This window comes from Sinohyriopsis cumingii, chromosome 13 (assembly GCF_028554795.1).
Source record: "Sinohyriopsis cumingii isolate HCF-2022 chromosome 13, ASM2855479v2, whole genome shotgun sequence".
Classification (NCBI taxonomy): domain Eukaryota; kingdom Metazoa; phylum Mollusca; class Bivalvia; order Unionida; family Unionidae; genus Sinohyriopsis; species Sinohyriopsis cumingii.
Genome location: NC_142973.1, coordinates 76,696,004 through 76,712,203, shown reverse-complemented (window position 1 = coordinate 76,712,203; position 16,200 = coordinate 76,696,004). Strand labels below are relative to the sequence as shown.

Genomic DNA, 16,200 nt, shown 5'->3' with positions numbered 1-16,200 from the left:
TATAACGAGTCATCTTATATATAAAGTGACTAATACAGCGGCGTCAGTCACAAGGTGTGTGTTAATTTGAATTCCCTTGAATCGTTTGAATCCTTAAATACTTATTAATGGTGTTTCACGGCATCTAAATGAAACCAAATACTCAAATAAAACATTAAAAAAAAGAATACAGCTGTTAGATAACAGCGTGTATTTCATTAGTTTTCATCGTAAAATGATTAATTAATCGCAACATTAATTGGACTTCAAGGGACGTAACTCTTGTCATGCGACGCTATCACAAAACGAGTTATCTCCCTTTGATGTTATATATGAAAATCGAATTCTGTGACCCGTCTTTTTTGAGATCGCTGTTTGATATACTCGTTCTGCTACTCTTCGTATTGAGGAGATACAAATGTCAAAATATTTTCCTGCCTCATTCATCGACTGAAATATTTTTTCCTCGTGAGTTGTTGTATCAAATGACTTTACGGGTTTTGCTTTCTTTGAGTATTTACCAGTTTCCCCTTTTTTGGTATTTTGACTTTGCGAGATAGCTTGCAAGTTTGTAAGAGAATTATCAGTCTTATTATTATTAATATGATCAATAACAAGCCCATTCTCGATTAATCCGTTAAATGTTTCAAATACCGCCCTATGAACAAAATACTTCTTTTTTCCGGCACCAAACATCAAATACCCCTGATTATTTTTCCATCCAACCGGCTTCAGTCTACGATTTCTAACAATGCCGTCGCGAGATGCCTCGTAATTGACGACCAGGGGATGCGGCTGAAATTCTTGGTCCATTTGTATAATAATACTACTTGTCTAATTTATTATTTGGTTTAATTATGAATCTTTCAACGTAGTCTTGGGGGCTTTTGATGACGAAGTCAGCGGTGGGGTCAATGACGGCGTTTTTTATTCGTTTGTCATAATAGCGTTTTAGTTCCCTGTATCGTTTGCCGCCACAATTGATACACAACTGCGATTTTCCTCTTACACCAACGTGACAAACCAAGCACGGGAGGGGGCCAAGAGAACCATTACGAACGCTTTGTAAATGATACCCGCAGAATTCACCTCTACATGATTTATTGCACGGGGTTATCGACCCAATCATCAACCATTTGCATTTATTCATTATACTATATTCTTTTATTTAAATACTTGTTTTAATTATATGGATGAGTTTGAGAGATTAGCAGTAATTAAGCCCTGGAAAAATATTAAGTTCAATCTCGATAGAGTCCTCAAGGACACACCAAAAGCGTTAATAAACGATAAAACCCTGTTGAGTAAAATACGCGATTGTATCAATGAATTCAAGCGTGATGGTGCATCTCATAGTTGGTCAACATTTCGAATTGATGGTGTTGTTGATGCTACCATGAACGACAACCGCGCAGCAACGATAATATCACAACTTGACGGTAAAAGGTATTTCTTCAGAGTAAAATTCATTGTCCGGGTGGAATCAGGCGATTGGATCATACGTGATAAATTTGAACCAGTTCTCAGCGACAAGAAAACAGTCACTGTCAGCCGCGACTCCAAGCCGGGGTTGTTAACCGGAATTGATAGACCATACTATGAACGAGCGTATCCTGAAACAGCAGTTGTTTATGGAATATATCCGTTAAATAAGAAACCTGATATCGGAAAACTGAAACCGATGAAACAGTCAACTGGGATAAATTGTGTAGCAGAACGAATAATAGAGCATTTTACAAATGCATGTCGAGGAAACAAATTGACTGATTTACGACGTAGCAAAATCAACCAGTGGGAACTAACCGTAAAAGAGCGTGGAGCAACCATCAGCGACATAGCGAGATTAGAAACGTCGTTGAGATTTCCAATAACCGTTACAACGATAACCGGTGAAGTATTATACGAATCGAAGTATAAATCGAAGGGAGCCCCAATCAAAATTATCGATCATAACGAACACGCATGGACGCCCGTGATCACAATATTTCCACGGGATAGAACAGTAAAGTATATACCCGAAGAATTCCTGGGAGAACAATTCTCCAGGGATGGTTTTCTCGCGGAGAGGAAACTATTTGATGCTATTGCCTACTTGTGTAAAAACGACCCTGTATCAGTGTGGTTACTTCGCAGCGCTGAAAACGATGCGGATACCTTTGATCAGTTTGTAAGACCAAACGGCGAATTATATCGCACTGAAGCATTTCACAACAGGATGAAAAAAACCGCCATAGAATTTGAGGAGCATGATGAACAACTGCTAACAAATTGTTTTACGATTCCATCGGTTGTAGCTCATGTTGCAGCAAGGAAAAATGCGTGGAGACCAACGCGCAAGGAATTTCTGCCGGATGTACAATCCAGTTGTTTGGAGTATTATCACGGTGGATTATGGAACACTGAATACAACCGCGACGCTATGATCTCGGTTGATATGGTTGCCTGTTATCCAGCGAGTTTTCTCGGGTATGGATCCGCCGCTGAGTATTTCAAACGATTTGGACACCCCAGACATGAAATGACTCGTGTTGCTATTAATGGACCACTGCCTGATTTTGATTTAACCGGACTCGCTCGCATAGTATCATTTGAATTCGCGGCAGGACTCCATCGCTGTTGCTATATTTGGATCGGTAGACACATGGCTGAAAAGAAGTGGCTGCCAATAGCGCTGCTACGGTATATGATTGATTGTAGCATGCTAGTTTCGTTGATTGTCAGTGACGCGATTATATCATACCGGGCACAGACTGAAGTCTGGTTACCAGAACCGGAGCGTCTAGATAGCATAATTGACGAGTCCAGAAAAAACATTGATGCCGACGAGGAATATATCATCGAATGGTCCAGGAGGATATTTAACCAACGAAACCGCGAGGCAAAAGATCTCGGTAGAAGAATAATTGGTAAGTTCACACAAGGTGGAAGAAACTGCGACTACAAACGATATTGCTCACGGCTGATTATAGATGACGCAGAATATGATTTCGTAATCAAGGACGCAGTGGCAAAAAATAGATACGTGAACTGCAAAACAGCTTTCTTGTCCAATGGAACGAGGTTGGGTACAGTTGTTACCTACAGCGATGGAGACAGCCCGGCGTATCCACATTTGAGGGCGTCTATGCTGGGTTATGCCGCTATCAATTTATTCTCGATGATAAATAGATTCCCCGATACCGCGGTTAGAGTAGCCGTTGATTCATTTTATATTGACGTAAAGTATAAGGGAAACGTAGCCGAGTTTACTAGTCCGGACGAGAGTTGGGGTACATGGAGAATTAAAAATGAAATACGACGCGATTATTCCCCGTCAGCAGATGTCACCGTTGAGAACAACTACTTACGCGGTGATAAATTGTCAGAATGGTCTAATGCACCATCGTGTTCTGATCCAATTTGTAGACACAAGACGGTTTATTTAAGCGGCTGTGGCGGGTCAGGAAAGACGACTCGGGCAATTGAATTATTTCGAACGCGGGCAAGTATAATCGTGCTTACACCGACCCATAGACTAGCGCGAGAGATAAAACAACGAAATGTTGACGCCGTTACTTATCACAGCTTTTTTCGATACAGCGGCGGTGAGTGGACTCCTGATCGAATGGGTGAAAAATTTATTCCCGACATTATCATCTGGGATGAGATATGTACTGTTTCGTTAGATACTTTACAAATGTTTCTTGAGTGGTTGCTGCGCGCGAATACAGCGGTAATCATGTGTGGGGACCATGGCCAACCACCACCATTTGTCGGCGAGGGTCCACATGATTGGTTGAGCGGGTTCGTGGACTATTATGAAGAAACCGATACTGATTACCGAGCACTTGATGAACAACTGCGCGAGGTTAAAAAACTAATCAGATTACAGCCGGATAGAGTTCAGTGTGAAATAATCCGCGAGGTTATTCCGGAAACGCCGTTGAATGAATTCTGGGAAACATGGAGACCAAACGATTTGATTGTAGCGAGTAGAAAGATAGTCAGAGACACACTTCAGCGGAAGTTGTTTACGTTGCATAAGGAAAAGTTTCCAACGCGTCCAGTGCCGTTATGTTATAGACCCGCGGACACACGGCGGCAGAACATTGAAGTTGAAATTCCAGGCCGGACAGAAAAACAAATTCTCGTGCTGAATGATATCGTGCTCGTTGATATCGGTGTCGTCGAGGACGCGCTACGTGCTGATAAATCCCCGTGGACGCTAGGATACGCAACAACAATACATTCCTCGCAGGGACTAACCATCACGGACACAATTGTTTGGATAGTTGATAATCGCATCGAATGGTCGAATCTAGTCTATCTTGCAGTGTCCAGAGTACGAAGGATAAATCAGCTTCGAAGAATTGTTATTGACGGAGCCGGTGACGGAGTCACTGACGAAGCCGGCGACAAAGTCACCATCGATGCAAGCGTCATTGATAGAAAACTCTCGGGTTACCGCCAACAGGATAAAAAAAAACAGCGGCGTTTTGATATTGATGCCGAATTAATAATCTCGCTACGACAACAACAGAATAATCACTGCGCAAGTTGCAATTGTATAATGAGTTGGCGTTATTCGGATAAAGACACTCGCCAATTTACCGTGGATAGGATCGATAACAGTCTCGGTCATGTCAAAAACAATGTGAGGTTGACCTGTCTTGAGTGCAATAGACGCAACGGCGCTAGTTAAGACCACGTGGGGGCAATTGAGTATCGTTAGGTATCACTTGTAGTTGCTCGCGTGTAAATCCGCGCTGAGGAGCAGTTGAATCCAGCCTATAGATCGGTGGTCTACCAGTTGATCGTGTTATCGTTGATATGTTATGTGTGGTAACACTCCAAATAGGATCAGTAGCTCTTTTTTTACCGCCTTCAAGCTCTCCTGGTTCATACAGATATCTCACGGTGACATTGCCGAGAATCGGCTTGAAAACGCTATTTATTTTTGATTTTCCGGGTATATACTCGTATTTAATCGCGTCGCTGGGCTTCATGTTGATTGCTCGGGTAATCTCGTTATTTAACGCTGCAATTACACCTGGCAACCTTTTAACCCATTCACGAGATCGTTTTTCTTGGATGAATTCCTTCGCGTATTGATATCCAAATAACCGTTCAGCGAGAGTCCGATTGAATCGTTCAACAATTGCCTGATCACGATGTAGCGCAGTATGACCTCGTCGTATCGCGACGCTATGATGTTTCAGCGTTGATAAAACAGCGCCGCGAAATTCACTACCGGGATCAACTTGTAATAGATTTGGCCAGCGCAGAGGGCCTCTTCGATAAATTCTTTCAAACGCACCGGCTACTTCAGTTGCTGACTTTGTTTTTAACGGCTCCGCTTGTTTGTATCGACTCGCAACATCAACTACGGTTAGCGCGTATTTGTAACCGTTGTCATGCGGCAGAAATAGTATATCAGCCTGATGAACTTCATTAGGCACGCCGACATCAAAGCGAGAGAAGTTGATTTGTTTAGGCGGTGGTAGATAAATTTGCCATATAGCCTGTTTGGATAACCAATTAGCCGCAGTGGTCTTTGTTACCTTTGCAGCGCTTGCAAGCTTACCAATTGCGGCCTTCCCCTTCCAGTATCCTCTCGGAGAATAATAGATGGAATCCATCGTTTTTCTTGGATGATTGTTATTAATTACCAGCGCCAATCATTAATTTACCTTTCATAGCCGATTTTACCAACCATGAGGCCAATTTTTCTTTGACGGATTTATCAGGAATAGCATTTAGCGCGTGAATTAATTTTACATCCGCGATATGACGCTGTTGCAGATCGCTACTTTTGTAAGCAACATCATGAGCATGACACGCCTTATCGATAGCGTTTATTGGATACTCACCGGGTTTGGGCTGATTTTGATCATCGAGTCTAATATCTAATCGTGTTCCGGGGCCACAGTAGTTATATCCTGGGAGGTGTTTTTCTCCTGGATACTTTGCCCACGGTGTTCCGGGGAGTTTTGCCAATTTGGCTGCGTTTCACCTCCTCGCTTTTTTTTAAAACATCCCCGGGTTTAATAGAAATAAATCTAAATTTCTTTGTACCGCATTGTGCACACTTGCCAGTAAGCGCCGATCTGTTATTTCTTGTTGTAGCGGTTGTCATATCATTTGTGCCAGTACTTACTCTACACTTCACACAATATAGATCCATAATTTATGTATAGAGATATGAATATAATTGATTTTTCGGCGACTAAAACAAGAGAACCAGTTAAGCATGTTGCAGCGTTACCAAACTTGATCCGGATGATTATCATCGGACCATCTGGATCAGGTAAGACGCAATTGTTACTCAATTTAATAATGAGATGGATGAAGTGGGATAAGTTGTATTTGGTTGCTCCTAGCGTAGATGATCAACGATGCTACGAGGTGTTGAAAGATTTCAATGAGAATGCATCAGCGATCGCTAAAAAAAATGTTATTGAGTTTATTACGGATATCAATGATGCACCGGGTATTGATGATATTGATGGCGACGTTAACAATCTAGTCGTGTACGATGATGTTATGTTAGACAATCAAAAAAACCCAGCTAGGATATTTTCCAGAGGCAGGCATAAAAACACTGACGTGATATATGTCACTCAACGATACACTCAGATTCCAAAAGTAATTAGAGACAACTGTAATATTCTTGCTGTGTTCAACGGCGTTGATACACACACGCTACGAAATATTTGGCAGACATGGTGCGGCGGTGACATGGACTTTAATGTTTTTCGAAACTTTTTTAGTCATGCTCAGTCGACCCCACATGGATTCGTAACGATAAATTTACATGATCCTCGGACACGATATCGTATCGGACTTGACCAAATATTCGGTTAGTTGTAAATAATTTTCATTGTAAATAACCACTTAGCAGCAGAGGGGGCAATGACATCGACGCGGTCGTCGATGTGCTTACCGGACGCTGACGACGCTGGGGATCGGCGCGCAGAAGGTGTTAATTAAACCAAATGACGTCACCATCGTGTAGGATGGACCGTCGTCGTTTTTTTTTTACCAGGCGCTGACGACACTAGATCGTTGAGTGCAGAAAGTATTAATTAAGCAAAATAACGATTGGACAAAATGTCCGATTCGCCCCCCCTCTCCCTCGGACACGATATCGTATCGGACTTGGTTAGTTGTAAATAACCACTTAGCAGCAGGGGGGGCAATGACATCGACGCGGGACGCCCGATGATTACCACGGGAAAACACCAACGAGATGTTGTCGCGAAATATAGCGTTTTCGAGCAAAAAACGCTAAGGCTCCATTTGCCAAACGGAGACTTTATTTTTTTTTTGTTCGAAAAGTGAGATTTCGAAGGAAGGTTCTATTTGTCGTTTTGAGGCCTTAATCGAAAATTTGTCGGAATATTGTCCGATTCGCCCCCCCCTGCTGCTGTTCATGCAGCTGTAATAATTATGTAATTTTTTTTCTTCATGGAAAATAAATTACATCCAGGAAGTCGTAACTAATAGAATTAGCAAATAACTTTACTGTCACACATGAGGTTCTCACAGTCTTGAAAAGTGCTTGAAATTTGGTGGTTACCTTGAATAGTTCTTAAATCAGTGGTCATCTTCAACAAGGATTGCAAAAGCACTTGAAAATGCTCAGTAGTCTTTGAAAAGTGCTTGAACTTTTGAACAAGTGCATTTCAGTGAGAAACACTGATTTACTGACATAAATATCAAGAAACAAAGTAAAAGATCCATTAAATAAAGCTAGAAAACCGATCATCCTGAAATTTTGTATTTTCTTTAAATACATTACCCAATCATAATACCTTTGGAGAACTACTACTACCTTGCAAATCCAGCTCTCCCAGATAACACTTTTATCTAAAAGAAGCTAAAAGTTTTCTAGCCACCTAGGTGGTGGATGGGCAGAGTGATCTACTCTTGGTATATGGACTGGCACCAAATAATGTGAATATCCCAGTTATTACTTCCATTCTTGCCAAGCAGCAAGAGGGACCTCACAAAATCCTCTAAACTCTGGAAGTTCTACATTTACAAGTTGGAGGAGTCTTCCCTTCCAGAGGGAAGTATACTCTATCCTCAGAGGGAAGTCTTCACTTCCAGAGGGAAGTATACTCTGTTTCCTACTTTTCTTTCTTCCTATGATGACAAAGCTCAGCCTTTACAATTTTCACTTTGCCATGACTTAATAGTATTACTTACTTAGAGGTAGCCTATGCTACTTCACAATAGTTCAGGCTGTAGTTTTACTTATATGTGCATGATAGTCTTTAGTGGCCATAGAAAACTTTTAACAAATGTATAATTTCCACTACAACCAGATACTGCAGGTAAATTTTCTAAACCAATGCAGTTTTAGCTTTTAGGTGCCAAGCTTCACTGAATTTACCTGTACAGGCTGTCATAGAGCCATGATGCAGGTAGTATTAAGATTTGATATTATATATTGACACTTCATTGCCTTCATTAGGCCATCTTCTAGCACTAATTCTATTGCTCATCAGTGAGAGAAAGAGCTAACCAACAACCAAAAGTATCCTCTCACACAGCAGATTCATGGTCTAGTTACAAGGATCAAACAGCCTGTAACCTATCCCAGCATAATGAATTGGACAATGTTCTCCACACATAGATGACCTACTTCTGTTTCGCCCAGACTAGGCCATATACAAGGAATCATAGGTTCCACAACATGTACATGATATGTTACAGTATCAATTCAGGGTGCTCAATAACTTTAGTCTACAGAATAAGTGGGGCATTATTTATAGTATGGCCAACTTCATAACAGAGACACAACATACTATACCTGTAATAGCAGCGATTAACTGACAACGGGTGGAAAAAGATGCAATGCTCTCTACCCTCACCATATAGACCATCCATGGCCCAAGATATAATCGCAACCTTTATTATCTATTCTCTTCTTTATGATCAGGTTGACAGAAATCACAACATGCAACCATTTCTCACATTCTCAGCTACAGTGGAGGGATTTGCAATGCAACCAACAAGGTTGAAGGAATGTCCTTAGAGCGCATGCCACTTGCCTACAACTAAAGGAAGGAGTCGGAGAGAGGTCAATCATTTTCACTAGCATTTGATGAGACCATCCCTATCTTAATTACATACAATACAGCCCCCCCCCCCATCCTGTCTTTATAGTAGATTCCAGTAGGGACAAGGCTTAATTCTTTTTGTGGCTGATTGGGGCAGATTTAACATGACATCATGGGGACCCAACAAGTTTCCTGGGGACTCCATATCATGTTCAAAACACCTAAAAAGCTTTTGGCCAGAGTTCTTCAGCATCATTGCAGCACTCATATGTTGGTCCTCAACCAAAGCACATTCAGTCAACTGTTATGGTCTAGTGTTTGCAGTGGCATGCAACAACAGGTCCTAGCACGGTCCATTGTGAAGACTACGCAGTCTCTTTGTCAGCAAGAATATCTCAGACCTGATACCCTTTGAAAATTTGGTTGACTAGGTCTGGAATGAATGATCAAGTACAAGGAATGAGAATTGAATTCATGCAGTGGTAGGTTCCATGCCAATTTGGAACAAACCACCCACTAGAGAATTCCTTCGCAGGCTGAGTTTTGCTCATTGTGGTAGCAGATGTCTTAGTCCTGGTCACTTTAGTGTGGGACCCCATAACAATGATTATGTGGTTCAGGTGGAGACCCAACCTGTGACATTGGGTCGACTCTTGCAATTGAAGGTAGTGTGACCACATTGGACACAACCTCCGGCAATCACAATTGCTATAGATGTGAACGCAAAATGCTAACATCATTGGAATGGAAATCATTTTGGAAGCTTTTCATTGATGGCTGGCAGAATCTACACGGGAATGGAGTTCTCTTTCTGTCCAGTTGCTTCACCATGGTGGCTCTTCTCAAGCAGCAAAGTGGAGCAAGTACACTGACCTATTTATGATTGTTTCAGATTTTCTAATGTGATGTCCTCATTGACAATCCACACTTATGTTCAACATTTACTAAGCTGTCTTATGAATTGTCAGACTCATGTTATTGTGAGAGGGAATTAATACAAATAGAATGGTCCCTTCATTCCTCAGTTTTCACTCAAAAGACACTCCTTAGGATCAACCTATGATGGACATATTGGTGACAAGGTGGAATGCCAAAACCTCAGCCTTTGTCTCACCAGTCAGGGACGCTAAAGGCCTGAATAATTGATGCTCTTTCTATAGATTGCAATAGCCAAATGCATATATTCCTCCCACACCTGATCTGGAATGGGATACAGGAATCAGCAAATCTGCATGTCTTCTCATCCTGATTAATGCACTTAAATGGGAAAAATTGGAGCAATCCTTTCAAAGCCTCTCCCAGACAGATGGAGTCTTTTCCATTTGGGTTATCTTGAAGCTGTCTCACATACTTATCGCAGAGATGGTCTCTTCAAGGTAATGGGATGTATCTCCTTCCAACTCCTCTTTATTTCAGTAAAATTCTCAGTACAGGTAGATACAAATAAGAAAGGAAAAAAGATTTTATGGCTTTTTATTAACCTAACAAATATTAGAGTTCTGTCTGAACACAGTCATTGAATATTCAAACAGAAAATTTTGGTGTAAGTTTCAACTCTAGATATAATAGGTGTACCCTCTCTGCATCTGAAAGGATTAGTCATGTTAAAAAGTATGATTTTTTTTCTTCTCCAGGTACAAGGTGCTGTATGTCAAGCTTTGGCCAGCATCTGTCAAGGGTCAGACAGGTAAGGATATATAAATTGACAACAAAAACTAGCAATCTGTCAAGGGTCAGTCAGGTAGGATGTATAAAGTGAAATAAAACCCAGCATCTGTCAAGGGTCAGACAGGTAAGGATATATAAATTGACAACAAAAACTAGCGTCTGTCAAGGGTCAGTCAGCTAGGATGTATAAAGTGAAATAAAAACCCAGCATCTGTCAAGGGTCAGACAGGTAAGGATATATAAATTGACAACAAAAACTGGCATCTGTTAAGGGTTGGATATGTAAGGATATATAAAGTGACAACAAAACCAGGAGAAATAGTAGTGTTACAATACTGAAACTTAGTGATCTACAAAACTAGATAGCTTCAGGCCAGTGCACACTCTGATGCAGTCTCTTGAAGATAATTTATTACAGCAGTAACTTCTATAGATCCACAGTTTGCTTGTGTAATCCATATAACCTTAAAGCCATTTGAAATTAAGAAATGACACTTGGTATTGTACATCATCACCAGAAGGTATGTGTCATGTTTCACATTAGAAGTCCTGTCTACATTCATTTTCATGACACTTTTCCATGTAACTCCATAACTGTAAAGTTATTTTTCACTTTAGAAGTCCTGTCTTCATTCATTTTCATGTCACTTTTCTATGTAACTCCATAACTGTAAAGCCATTTGTCACATTAGAAGTCCTATCTTCATTCATTTTCATGACACTTTCCCTATCACTCCATAACCGTAAAGCCATTGGATTGGTGTACTTCATCACCTTAATGTGTGTCACTTATCACACAAGAGGTCATATCTTAAGGTCATGGTCACAGCTGAATATTTTAAGTTTTCTTTCATGGTTTCTGTTATATAATTTAAAAGCCTTGTGTAACTGCATCATCACTGAAGTTGTGATCAAAATCGTGGTCTTGGCTCAATATCGTATGTTTTACTCACATGTTTCCTTCTGCTACACAACTTTACAGTCATTTGAAATTAATGAATGAAACTTGGTATAATTCACCATCATCTCTCAAAGATGCATTACGTACTTTAAAATGGTATCATCAAGGTTAAGGTTATGGTTCAATATTTCAGTTTGTCTTCTTACTTTCCCTTACACTTTATAATTGTATTGCCATTTGTGATTAAACTGCGATAAAAAATTCCTTGAATTTGCTTGTTTCACAGATAATTTCACGGGTCTGAATAAAGGTTTTTGCATCAGATTTCACTTGAGATAACAGTAGAGGTGAAACAATTAATCAGTATGTCGTTGTGTATTTTACTAGAAAAATCTGTTGTGTAGTTTACCTTTTCATATCAATACCCATATTTATGAATTGATACCAAATGATACTTACCCTTTAAAAGTTACTTTAATCTTCAGCAACCATGAATAATTATTAGTCATTTAACTTTTTATTCTTTAAACTGAGAGTGCATCTGAGACAGCTGCAGCAGGCATATGCACTCATTTCTGTCAGTAAAAAACTATTAACAACACACTCGTGTGTTAAAGAAAAGCTTGAACTGCTACACACAAGCAAGTCAACGTTGCAGCACTTTGCTGATGATCTATGACTTGTAACAAATATCATTTTAAACTTCAAGAAGACATTTTGCTTGAAGTGGACAAAATAGCATAATCTTTCTGTTCTTGCAAATTTATATTAGCAGAATTTTTGGATCTTTCATTATGTTTTGTACCTGTTAAATTTATATCATACATGTATAATTGTTATGTAAGAATAAAACAACTCCTTGTTTATCTGCAATTAATAATTTAATTATGTTTTGGAAAAAACTATTGATGTTATAATAAATACAGTAGAACCTGTCTTGAAAGATCACCCCTTCTGCCAAGAAATAATGGTCTCTTAAGACAGGTGGTCTCATAACAGGTCATAACACTATATAATCAATAAATCTGTGCATGGAGATTCTAGTCTCTCAAACAGGTGGTCTCTCATAGCAGTGTTCTCTCAAGAAAGGTTATACTGTAAATAAATAATTTATACAAAGAAACCTCAGTGGTTAAAGGGAATGCTTAGGCTCCTTTTGCCCTGTTAACATTTATCTTCATTTGGACAGATAAAACATTTCACAAGGATATTATTGATAAACCTTTAAATTTAAATTGGATCCATCTCTCAAAAAAAGAAAGAAGTAATGGCACATCGAAATAAGAATATGCCACTTGAGGCACATTGACGGGGTATTTTTGTATCTGCTTTTAGGTTTGTTCACTAATTAGTTTGACTCATTTTATTTCCTAAGGTATTATGACTGGGTAACATATTTGAAAATGAAATATAATTTTCTATTAAAGTACATTTCTTCAATAATACTTACCCAGTTATAATACTCATACACCATCCATGTCTGCCTGCAGTTATGTCTATAAAGAGAGCATGTACTTTACTAGAAAAATTTGTTTTAATATTTTAAACAACTTTAATGACATATTATTGTATGGTTTCATGGTAATAGTTTATAACTTTTGTTTATAACCTGTGGTAGTCTTTGCTTCCTAATGGTACACTTTAATATTTTTGTCCCATGCATTAAAACACCTCATTATGCAGTCATTCTTGTATCCAATAAGTGGTCCCTCTCCCATTTTTAAAATGTTTCAACATCTTGCAGAATTCCTAATTTAGCAATATATGGTTGACACCTTTGTTCCTAATCTGTCAAACTACTTCCCAAATTGATGGATGGACCAAGATCCTATTCCCAATTACCCTAGAAAATCCCTGGCATAATACAGTTCTTCATATTACATGGTTTTGGTCACATGACCCCATTCTGGGATGGATGTTACCAGTTATACTCACATATAAGTTGGCCCAACTGCATACAATGTGGATCTTGATCCACTGGCTCATTGTGTAATAGCAGATCTGGACCTAGGCTGTTTGCATCTGGATCCAACTTGTATATGAGGATGTATGGTAGTATAAGTTAATGTTTAATGCTGTTTTGCATGGCTCCTCTAAACATCATTGTCATAAGGGACTACTTTATTTGCATTTTCATCATATTTAAACTACCTCATCAACATTATAGTGAGGGACAACTGCATTTTCATCATATTTAAACTACCTCATCAACATTATAGTGAGGGACAAATGCATTTTTGTCATATTTAAACTATCTCATTAACATTATAGTGAGGGACAACTGCATTTTCATCATATTTAAACTACCTCATAGAGATTATAGTGAGGGACAACTGCATTTTTATATTTGAACTACCTCATAGAGATTATAGTGAGGGATAACTGCATTTTACCTAAACTGTACCTAAACAGCATTATAGTGGGGACAATTACCTTATCAACATTATAGTGAGGGACAGCATTATTTGCATTTTCATCATGTTTAAACTACCTCAACAACATTATAGTGAATAACACACTTTAAACTACCTAAACATCATTGTAATGAGGGACAACTTTATTTGCATTTTGTTCATATTTAATGTACCTAAACAGTTTTGCAGTGAGGGACTTTGTTTGCAATTCATCATATTTAAACTACCTTATCAGCATTATAGCAAGGGACAACTTTATTTATTTGCATTATCATACTTAAACTACCTCATCAGAATTTGTAGTGAGGGACTTTATTCACATTTTCATCATATTTAAACTACCTCATCAGCATTATATGAGGGACTGTAATTGCATTTTTGTCATAGCTAAAATAACTAACAGCATTATAGTGATGGACTTTGTTTGCATTTTCTTCATGTTTAAATTACCTCATTAACATTACAGTGAGGAATAACTGCATTGTAATCATAGTTAAACTACCTCAAGCAGATATGTGATTTTTGCAAACTTAATGGTGATGTTATTTTATCATGTATACATTAGTTTGATGGTCGCGGTCCTTGTGACCACACCGGTGACTTAGTGGGTGGTTAGAGCATCCGCCTCAGAAGCAGGAGGTCATGGGTTAAAACCCTGGCCGGGTCATTCCAAAGACTTACAAAAATGGTACTAACAGCTGCCTCACTAGGTGCTCAGCATTAAGAGGTTAGTGTTAGGACTGGTTGGCCTGGTGTCAGGATAATATGACTGGGTGGGACATCATGCTGTGTGTCTGCTGGATGATGCCCCAGTGCTTGACATCACTATAAACTGCCACACTGCAGACATCGTAGCGATACGACTGAAAAAATTGTTCAAGCTACCTTAAAAATCCTAATCACACACACACACACATGCAATCCTTGTCTTGACTTTCACTCTATATTTTTTATAGGTATATATATTTTGTTGTGGACACTTAAGAACAATAAACTTTGTTAGTTTATTAAACTATTTAAAAGTTAAGGAATTAAATAAATGCCTGGCATCTTATGTTGAAATAATCAGTTTCAAGGGATATAAATGTAAATTGTGCCACCATACAGATTAAAATTGAAGACTGACATTTTTATTCTTATGTGCTCACAGGTTGTGCAGTCAGATGCTGAAGTCCCAGCTGTGTGTCACTGTAGGTAGGATCCTGGCTAGTTTCTGTGACAGCAGGGTAGCTGAGTCTTGTTTGGATCTTCTGTCAGTTTTGGCATCCTATGACAGGTAATTGAGTCACATGACTCAAAGGAAGAGAGGGATATGCAATCAATATTTTTGTAAGAAAGGACGGATTTTTTCTAGAACGTCCTCTTGTGAGGGGTTTGGGTAATGAAAATGAACAACAAAGTCCAAATATCAATCAGGAATTACTCGTCATCATTGCCGACTTAGTCTCAAGAGACCATGTGAATAGTGCCCTTGGAGTGTTGTCTGTCTCTGGGGTTTAGGTATCATCTTTTTTGACTGTGCAGGCCTATGTGCAAGTGACAGTCCCTATTGCAGTTGGTGCAGACATACTGGGAAGTCTGAGTTGCTGGGGTTGCACTCTTTTTTTCTTTCACGTTTCTCTGCCACCAGCTGGCTTCTCCTTGCATCAGCGACTGCTATGCCCTTGATTACCATCAGTCTCCAGGTGCCTCGGTCCTTGGCCAGCACTTCCCAGCCATCGGGTGAAATGTTGCATGCCTTTATGTCCCTCTTGCACACTTCCTTGGAACGGAGTGAGGGGCAGCCAACTCTTCTGGTGCCAGTGGCCAGCTGTCCATATAGGATGACCTTTGGCAGCCTCCCATCCTCCATGTGTCGAACGTGTCCCAGCCATTGAAGGCAGCGTTTGCTCGGCAGGAAGTACATGCTGGAGATACTTGCATGCTGCAGGATCTTGCTGTGTGGGACCCATCTTACCAGCTGATTTTCAAGATGCTTTTTAGGCACCGTATATGGAAGGAGTTGAGCTGGTGCTCTTGCCTCATGTATGTGCTCCAGGTCTCACTTCCATATAGAAGGGTACTGAGAATGCAGGCCTGGTAGACTTGGATCTTGGTGTGATCTGTCAGTGCGTTGTTTTCCCACACCCTCTTCATTAGTCATGCCATGATGGTGTTTGCCTTTCCAAGCCTTCTGTCCAGCTCCACATCA

General features: G+C 39.7%; 1 protein-coding gene across 3 annotated transcripts in view; it reads left to right on the top strand.

The window, feature by feature from the left end:
• Positions 1-16,200, top strand: part of LOC149785851 (putative ATP-dependent RNA helicase TDRD12) — a 313,410-nt gene that overhangs the window by 260,227 nt on the left and 36,983 nt on the right. For all 3 annotated transcript variants that reach the window (XM_089979811.1, XM_089979813.1, XM_089979812.1), the window contains 2 exons: positions 10,661-10,713; positions 15,160-15,285. In XM_089979811.1, the coding sequence (XP_089835937.1) occupies positions 10,661-10,713; positions 15,160-15,285 (179 nt within the window). The remainder of the gene's footprint in view (positions 1-10,660; positions 10,714-15,159; positions 15,286-16,200) is intronic.